At 35.4% G+C, this 10,139-nt stretch overlaps 1 protein-coding gene across 1 annotated transcript; it reads right to left on the bottom strand.

Moving 5' to 3' along the window:
- Window positions 1-2,392: 2,392 nt before the first annotated feature.
- LOC107466193 (uncharacterized) lies at window positions 2,393-9,720 on the bottom strand. Its single transcript, XM_052254327.1, has 6 exons — window positions 9,557-9,720; window positions 6,824-7,547; window positions 6,179-6,724; window positions 3,146-3,356; window positions 2,984-3,073; window positions 2,393-2,457 (listed from the first exon to the last, which is right to left on the bottom strand). Exons 1-6 carry the CDS (start codon window positions 9,718-9,720, stop codon window positions 2,393-2,395), a joined length of 1,800 nt encoding a protein of 599 aa, XP_052110287.1.
- Between the last annotated feature and the right edge of the window lie 419 nt (window positions 9,721-10,139).

Genomic DNA, 10,139 nt, shown 5'->3' with positions numbered 1-10,139 from the left:
TTCTTATTATTTGAACAAGACTATTACATGACAAACGCTCAGAGTATGCAATTGAAGCATAGTCGGTCCATTCCTCAGGCTCTACAGGAAAGAAGTGCTTTGATACCACAATTATAACACCCTCACTATCCGAATGTCACGCTTCCGGCTGCATCACTCTGATAGCTTGGGCATTACGACAACTCTAAACATATTTAATACTAAAATAGGAGCCTGTTTAAAACTTAAAATCGCATAACCTTTCAAAAACACTTTTTCGTTGAAAACATAAACATACAAATACATACAAACCAGATACAATACCTTAAGATATATATATATAACACTAGCTTACAAACATACATATCACAATTTTCTATCCCTCTTATAAACTTAATAAAGATATGGCGAGGGAAACATAATAGCTAAGATAATACAAAAATACCGAATAAATAGAAAATAAACATAACTCTTCTGAAGCTTCGTCGTCCATATCCTGAAAAGGAATAACCTGTAGAGGAGTGAGAATGTCGTCCTCGCTTGTTCTCACTATAGGATTACAGAAATTGCTATAACAAGATACATAAAATAAAATTATCCTTAGAGTACAGTGATCATTGCTCATCTTATGAGTCTTTCCAAAAACCATGAGTTCACATTCGAAATCCAGAAAAATCCTTTTCGAAGATTTGGTAAATTTCTCAAATATTTTAGAATAAAAGCTTTTTCCTTTATTGTAAAATCTGAAAAGTTTTTCCTAGACAGTATGAATGACCAACATGTCCCAAGCATAGGTTTAATTAAATCTAGGCTGTAAGAGTTTGATTTTCCATACTTTTCTAGATGAACCGGTTAGATACTTTATACAAAACTAGAACTCAACATACCAACCACGGCCTCAAGCCCATCCAATCCAACACGGCCCCCGGCCCAAATAACTCAATCATCAACCAATTCATCACAAACCAACCAATCAAACACAATCACAATTAATGTAGTTCAAATACAATCAATAGCAATTACAACAATTATAGCAGTTAGTAGTTAACATAAGTATTCACATAGGCAAACCAATTACAATATGCACATCCAAACAATGTCACATAAATGCATATGATGCATGCCTGTCCTACTGGCCATGAGCTCACGTGTCGGTTACGTTGCCAAACACGACTCGGATATGCGGGATCCAACCACCTAATTCTTACCCGTAGGTCCTAAAGACAAGCGGGATTAAACCACCGTCCTTCCCCAGGAACACGCAAGCGGGATTAAACCACCGTCCTTGCCTCCACCGTAAGCGGGATTAAACCAGCGTCCTTACGCGGGTGCTACACCCTCAACAAGCGGGATTAAACCACCGTCCTTGCCAAGTGCCAATGACTTATCAACAATCGCATCTCAGCATAAGCGGGACAAACCTGATCCTTATGCCTACCAAACCATAACTCATCACTCTTGAAGGAATCCATAATCAATTAGGCTCAATAACTTATTTCAAATTCATTCTTGGCCCATTTTCTTTTAAATAACAAACGTATTCAATTCACATCTTGCCAAGAATCACTTTTCAAAACGGAGCCACTTTCCACATCTTTCCAACACATCTAAACAATCACAAAACCATGCCAAGTTCAAAATCTCTTTGAAAGACTCAAAATCATTCATTTCTAAATCAAGATTTGGTCGTAAAATTCCTCAGCGGAGTCTCAAGACTTTAGGGGAGAATAACCTAACTCATTTCTTAAATTCGTTGAAAACCTCCGAAACTTTAACTTCTTGATTTGAATAGATAGAATAGAATTTAAAACAAAACCAAATCGTCTTTCCAATTATTCTGAACCAATTTCAAAACCAACTAAACTTAAGCCAAAACCAAATCATTTTTAAATCGAAAATTAATTTTAGTTTCATTCTTAAATCTGTTTCCAAAGGCTCGGAAAGTGTTTCAATTTTACTAAGTCAAAGTTTCAGAAAATACTTCAAACTCTTCCTAAAATGTCATAAAGTGAAATTAGTTAATCAAACTCCATTAAAACTCCTTCAAATTTTCTTATTCAATCAAATTCCAAAACTTGATTCTTTTCATCTTTAAATCGACTTTAAAACATGAGTCTTTTCTAAAATAGTTTACATTCAAAATATAACAATTTTTTTAATAAAAGGGTTCAATCTATTTCTTTTATCGGTAATACAATTCAAGGCATAATCCGTTCCTTCTTAAAATACCATTTCAAACAAAGTCTTGGATTTTATAGAAATTTTGGCAATATCTCCCCTAAAACTTGAACTCTGCCACCCTGTCCGGGTCCCAACCAAACCAATCCTTAACTCTTTCCAACAAGTTCAAGACCAAATCAGTTTCCAATAAAATAAAAACTCAAACTTTCAGATTATCAAAAATCATTTCAATTCAACCAAATCCAGAAATCTCTAATTTATCAAAGCAGACATTATCCCAATCAAACAGGCAACCATCTGCATTTAGGACAAAATCAGACAATTCATATGACTCACATAATCACCAGAAATATGTTTCGCACAACATATCTATTTATAACAATTTCTAATTTAAAATAAATTAGTTTGTATAAAAAGCCGCTACCTTGACACGTTGAAACCACAACCCAACCTCGTTAACTGATTCCTTTCGTCTCGACCCGAAACGACTGTAACCAAAACCTCAGCTCCACTTGCGTTCTCAACAACCACTACGACTCTAATCGCAATATAATAATCAGGACTCGACCCCACGTTACCAAAACTCATATTCATTAACCAAACACAACAAAATACTAACACGAGGCTTTTCGAAACATACTTACTTACCGAAATAACAAAATAAAGCAGCTGAGATTCTGAATCAACCCAGCAATAGCTCCAACAATAACCCTAAGTGGCAGTCGCGAGCAAAAACCCCGGTGACGGTGACTGTAACAACCACGCGGTGTTAACAACCTTTCCGGAATTCTAAAAGAGCAGAAACCAAACTTAAAACTCTTACCGGTGGTGGAACTCTGTGGCAGCAGAGGCGTTCTCCAGCAGCAGATTCTTGGCAGCAGCTCTGGTAGTGTGAGAAGCTCTGGTGGATCAACTATAATAACCACGCAGCATCAAAACCTTATCGAAATCCAAAAAGGACAGAAACCACAATTAAAACCCTTACCGGCAGAACGTTCTCCGATAGCAGAGGCAGCTTCCTCCACTCTCATCCATAACCAACCACGATGGAGGTGGAAGCTGGCAGTGACGGCGGTGGTTCCAACAGAGGCACTCCTCACATGCGGCAGTCCGACACAACTCCCTTCTCTCCTCTTCTCCCTCTGCGGTTTTCTTCTCCACGCACGTCGGGCTCCTCTTTGTGCGTCCCCTTTCACCTGCCAGAACCCCATTGATGATGGTACACAAAATCGTGATACACAACTTCGTGCAGCTGACTAGCAAGTGCACTGGGTCGTCCAAGTAATACCTTACGTGAGTAAGGGTCGATCCCACAGAGATTGCCGGCTTGAAGTAAGCTATGGTTGTCTTGTAACTCTTAGTCAGGAGATTAATGATAAAAATGATTTTTGTTTAAGAATAATGAATAACATGAAATAAAAAATACTTGTGATTCAGTAATGAGGAACAGGTTGAGGTTTTGGAGATGTTCTGTCTTCTGAATCTCTGCTTTCCTACTGTTGTCTTCTTCACGCACGCAAGGTTCCTTCCATGGCAAGCTGTATGTTGGTGGATCACCATTGTCAATGGCTACCATCCGTCCTCTCAGTGAAAATGGTCCAACTACGGGTTACGTAGGGCTAATCATCTGTCGGTTCTCACTCGTGCTGGAATAAGATCCATTGATCCTTTTTGCACACTGTCACTGCGCCTAACATTTGTGAGTTTGAAGTTCGACACAGTCACCCCTTCCCAGATCCTACTCAGAATACCACAGGAAAAGTTTAGACTTTCTAGATCTCAAAAGTACTATCAATTGGTTCTAGCTTATATCACAAAGACTCTAGTTTCACAGATTTGAATGCTTTGTTGTCAAGAGAGGCAATCAAACTCGTGAACCAGGAACCCAAGAGATACACGCTCAATCTAAGGTAGAACGGAAGTGGTTTTCAGGCACGCGTTCATAAGTTGAGAATGGTGATGAGTGTCACGGATCATCACATTCATAATGTTGAAGTGCGAATGAATATCTTAGAATAGAAACAAGCGTGATTGAATAGAAAACAGAAATAATTGCATTAATCCATTGAGACACAGAAGAGCTCCTCACCCCCAACCATGGGGTTTAGAGACTCATGCCGTAGAAGATACAAATTCATATGTAAAATGTCATGAGGTGCATATTGAATTTCTAAAAGTAGTTTTTACACTAAACTAGTAACCTAGGTTTACAGAAAATGGGTAAACTAAGATAGATAGTGCAAAAATCCACTTCCGGGGCCCACTTGGTATGTATTTGGGCTGAGCATTGAAGCTTTCACATGTAGAAGCTATTTCTGGTGTTAAACTCTAGCTTTGGTGCCAGTTTGAGCGTTTAACTCCAACTTTTATGCCAGTTCTGGCATTTAATACCAGAAAAGGGTAAAAAGTTAGCGTTAAAACACCAGTTTGCGCTATCAAATCTCGGGCAAAGTATGGACTATTAGGCATTGCTGGAAAGTCCAAGATGTCTCCTTTCCAACGCAATTGAGAGTGCGCCAATTGGGCTTCTGTAGCTCCAAAAAATCCATTTTGCGTGCAGGAGGATCAGAATCCAACAACATCTGCAGTCCTTTTTCAGCCTCTGAATCAGATTTTTGCTCAAGTCCCTCAATTTCCACCAGAAAATACCTAAAATCACAGAAAAACATACAAACTCATAGTAAAGTCCAGAAATATGATTTTTGCATAAAAACTAATAAAAATATACTAAAAAGTAACTAAAGCATACTAAAAACTACATGAAAATACCACAAAAAAGCATATAAAATATCCGCTCATCAGACGGCGACGGCGAAACGGTGGCGGTCAGTGGCGCAACAGCGGCGACTAGACGCAGCTCCTCCAGCTCGCGTCTTCTTCTCCCCCAGCGTCGCTCAATCTCGGCCTTCCTCCTCGACGCGATGCGGCGGCATCTGGGCGCAGCTCGTAGCTCCATGGGTGACGGCGATGAGGCACGAGCTCCATCTCTCTCTCTCTCTCTGTGTGTATCGGTTTGGCGGCGATGGTGGTGGCGAGGCCCACCGGTGCTAGTGCCCTTCCCTTTTCTCTTCTCCTCCCTGCCGCAACTCAATCTCCCCTTCTCCTTTCAGCTTCGTTTTTCTCTCGTTCAATAAGGAGGGAAAGCTATGTGTGCTACTGCTACTAGGTGAGGGAAACATTGTGTGTGCTACGGCTGGGTCTTAGGGAGAAAAACGGGTAACCGGGTAAGGTTTCAGGGTTTGGGTGTTTTAGTAAAATTAGGGTTAGGGTTAGTTTTGTAATTCAAATAAAAGTAGGGGTAATATAGTAATTAGAAATAATTTTAATCTAACAATAATGATGTATAGAAATTCTATTTGTTCACCAAATTCACAAATTATTTTCAATAAAATGTTCAAATCTAAAAATTAGAAATAATATACTTAATTTTTTCATTTTCCAAAATAGCAGTATTAATATTTAAAATATTAATTATTTAATCCAAATTATATAAAAAATTTTATTATTTCATAACTATCAACTTTATAATTTAAATATAAAAAATAATTCAATAATTATAAATTGAATAATAATCTTAATTTATTTCAAATTCAATTAATCAAAATTGTCTTTGATTATTTTTAATAAAATAATTTCTGAAATTAAAACTGTAATTAAATATATAATTTAAAATTAGTTCGTAATAAAACTTTTCAAAAATTCTGGATCTTACACTAATAATTACTCGAGATTTGGAATATTCACTTTGGTCCAAATTGAAAACATAAAATAACAAATCGTAGTATAGGGGTCAATTAAATATAAAATAAATTAAAATGTGATATAACAAAAAATTAACAAAATATGAATTATAGCATATATATCAGAGGAATAATTATATTATATAAAAGTCAATATTCAACTACATATTTTAAGATTTTGGTATTTTTAAACTTGCTCGACGATGCTTCATGGAACTAAAATCATCAATTATCATCTCTGAAGTGAATTTTGAAGCAATTTCCTTTTCAATATATACAATCATACAATCTGCTAAAAATTCATCTTCCATCTTGTTTCGAAGCCTTGTTTTAATAATCTTCATAGCTGAAAAGGCCCGTTCAATTGTTGCTGTTGTCACAGGAAGAGTCAAAACAAGACGAATTAATCTATCAATTAAAGGATATATATTTGATTTTCCTGTCTCTGTCAATTTTTGATACAATTCAGCAAGAGTAGACAAATTCTGAAAATCTGGAGCTTTAACCACATCAAGTTCATAATGTTGTAACTCATAATCCAATTGAATCTTTTCTTGCTCAGAAAAATCTAAAGAATAGAAATTCTTTGCAAGATTGCATATGTTGCAAACACTAAATAACTTGAAAGCATCTTTAGGATCTAAAGATGTACTCAATATGAGGAACTCGGTTGCTTGCTCACTAAATCTACTATTTAGCTCTTTCAATTGAAAATCTATCACGCTAGTAAAAATGTCAACACGATAATGGTGTTCAATAGTGACAACATCCTTTTTACGACGAGACCGAATTATGTCACTAAAAGAAGCACCCATATCAGGTATCTGAATAGCATGATCATTGCAGAAAGAACTAACTTTCTCCAAAAGTGCTCCCCAACTACTATCTCTTAACTATTGAATCAATGACTTTGTACTAAAAACCAGATGCATAGCATTCAAAATGTCTTGAGATTTTTGTTGCAATGCTTGACAAAGTTTATCAGTGATTCCCATGATTTCTTTCATCATATGCAAAATGAAAACAAAATCAAATGATAATAAAGATTTAAGAGCATAAGTAGCATCACCACGTTGAGAATATGTAGATTCATTAGTAGCCAAATCTTCCAGAACTGAAGTTGTTGCTCCAAACATACGTAAAAGGCTACAAATTGAGTTGAAGTGAGAGCTCCACCTAGTATCTCCTGATCTTTTTAATGTGCCAATTTGATTTGCTCCTCTTCCTGTTTCAATTTGATTAGTTGCAACTAAATGAAAAATTTTAGTTGCATAAGCAGATCGTAATTCATCATTGCGTTTGCAAGAAGAGCACACAACATTGATAATATTACTCAAACTTTGGAAAAAAGCATGAACATCAACAACTTCTTTAGCCGCGGCAACAAGAGCTAGCTGTAATTGATGAGCAAAGCAATGAACATAATATGCATAAGGACATTCTTGAATAATTAAAGCTTGTAACCCTTTCCATTCTCCACGCATATTACTAGTTCCGTCATACCCTTGACCTCGAACATTTTGAATGTTGAGATTGTGATGAGATAATACATAACAAATCTCTTGTTTTAGAGTAGCAGAAGTAGTATCTTTGACATGAACAACATCTATTAGCCTTTCTTTGACAAATCCATGCTTATCAACAAATCTAACAACAAGTGTTTATATTATATAAAAGTCAATGTTCAACTACATACTTTAAGATTTTGATATTTTTAAACTTGCTCGACGATGCTTCATGGAACTAAAATCATCAATTATCATCTCTGAAGTGAATTTTGAAGCAATTTCCTTTTCAATATATACAATCATACAATCTCTAAAATGTGTATATTGCATTTTGAGGAGCATTATCCAAAACAACTGCATCCACTTCTTTATTGTAAGAAGCTAATAATTTTAACTATTTCAAAAAAATTTCCTCGATTCTGAGACTCATGACTCTCGTCATGTCCCCTAAAAGCACAAGCTTGAAACGTTAACCATCTGACAGTATCAATAGAGGCTTTAAGACGCAATCTATTGCTTAAAACTTGTTGTGAGCTTTGCTTAGCCAATACTTTGTCAATGTGATATAATTGATTAAGCAAATCTTTACAAGACTTAACAACAATATTATGAGGAGAATTAAGAGATTTACCCACATGAGATAAAAATGCACAATCCTTTCCATTATTCACTTTTTTCCAATTGCGAAATCCTCCTTATGTGAATGGACTTGATTTTCTAGAAAATAAATAGCATGGAAGACAAAATGCAGCATCCACTTCTGGCGAATATTCTAGCCAAGAAAAACTCTTAAACCAATGAGCTTTGAAATGACGAGGATGACTTTCTAGACCAGAAAGAGGGTACTCATCCATAATAAATTGATATGGTTCAAACTTTATGTATGCTCTACGGATTTCATCTTGTTGATTGATAGGATAATTCCAAATTTGCGGACGCTTTCCGGGATCACGCATCAATGTATCAATATTAACTTGATCTATTTCAGTCCTTGCTATTTTGGAAGCAGGGGGTTGAATATCTTGCTCAACAAGTTGTGTCACAGGTTGTTCAATAATATTTTGAACATTACTCAAAGAATCTGAAGCTGAATTTTGTTCATCATATATTCTCTCTTTTCTCTTGAAAAATGAGTGAATTGTTTTCATCTTTGACATTTTTAACTTAACTTGAATTATCTAACAAAAAAACAAAAATAATTGCATATATATTATTTTCTTTAAAAAAAATATTAAACCTATTGAGCAATAACAAATAATTTTAGAAACATAAATATATAATAACAAAAAATAAAGTTATTGATTTACCTGGTTTTTTTTGTTCCAAGTCTCACCCAAAAATAATTCTATTGAGTTTTGCCCTCACTTCAATCTTTAAACATTGTCCATTATAAAAAAAATAAATTAATTATTTTAAATAAATAATATGAATAATACTTGACATTGTTATTAACTTAAAAAAATTGAAATATACCTCTTTGAATCTTTGTTGTGCATTCAATGGTTAATATTTTGCTGTTCACTTCTCTTCAATAGTTTTTTTTCATATGTCTTGTTTTGGTATGAAAAGAAAATTAGAATGAAAAGAATAGAAGACCAAAAATTTGAAAACCACTAAAAGAGAGAGAAAAGTGGCGCCTGATGGTTTGAAACAAATATTTAAAAAATGTACTAGTGTTACTTTAATTAATAGTATGGACTTGAACTAGTATAATAGAATCATTTTTATTAATTATTAGAATAGACTATTTGTTAACAAGAGCAATAATAATTCAAATATCTAATACAAAGTGCAGTTTTTAATAATACTATTTACTATTTTTTTTTTAATTTTGGGGGGACCATGGCCACCTTAGGCCCCCCCCTTGGATCCGCCACTAATAAGGAGTAACCCCGCAGTGCCAACAAAATAAGACCAAACTTTGAATGTCTTGTTGGCAAAAAGGTAAGATCTGAAGCCATCGGGAGTGATCATGTATGCACACCAAAGCAGTAAGTAAGTGCAAGGATAGTAAGAAAAATGCACATTCCTATCGCCAAGAGACACGTAGGGACACGGTGGTTGAGAGGGAGAGGCACATAATCAATGAAGCAAAGGAAGAGATGCTGTTTAACACCATGAACAACTTAAATACTCCTCTTTTCATACAACGCAACTGCATATACTGGTTCTCCGTTTTGTGGACACAGGACGTATCCATTGGCCAGAACTGGGGCAATGCCGCCAGGTGGGTTGAGACCGACAAGAAAGGTTGTGATGGTTGTCCCCTCATGTTCTTCAACCATTCGCCTTTCTCCTGGGTATCCCCCCATGTCAAGGCACTGATTATAGCATCTTTAAATCTCTTGGTTTTGGGAGTTTGAATGGTTGTGGATGATGGTGATGATAGGTGCTCCATTTCAAATGTTGAGTTTGGTTCATTGTACTCTCTCTACCTTCTAAGAGACGGTATTTAAAGCCACCCTTGCGGGTTAAAAAAAGAAAAAGAATGTAGCTCGAAAGAAAAAGAAGAGCAATGAATTAATTCATCAGCAGAAAATAATACGAAAAGCTTTTAAGTATACCGATACAATAGTATTTCAGTAAATTTTAATTAGTGGTCTTAAATCTTAATTATATATCGTTTATCTTCTAGTAGTGTTGTTTCTGCTTAAGTACAAGGTTAATAGGTTTCTATATTACAAAGTAAGAGGTAATAAAAATAGAATTTTTACACACAACTTTCCAGCTT

Source organism: Arachis duranensis, chromosome 9 (assembly GCF_000817695.3).
Source record: "Arachis duranensis cultivar V14167 chromosome 9, aradu.V14167.gnm2.J7QH, whole genome shotgun sequence".
Taxonomy (NCBI): Eukaryota; Viridiplantae; Streptophyta; class Magnoliopsida; order Fabales; family Fabaceae; genus Arachis; species Arachis duranensis.
Note: the sequence above shows the minus strand (reverse complement) of the source record. Positions and strands in the feature narration are given on the sequence as shown.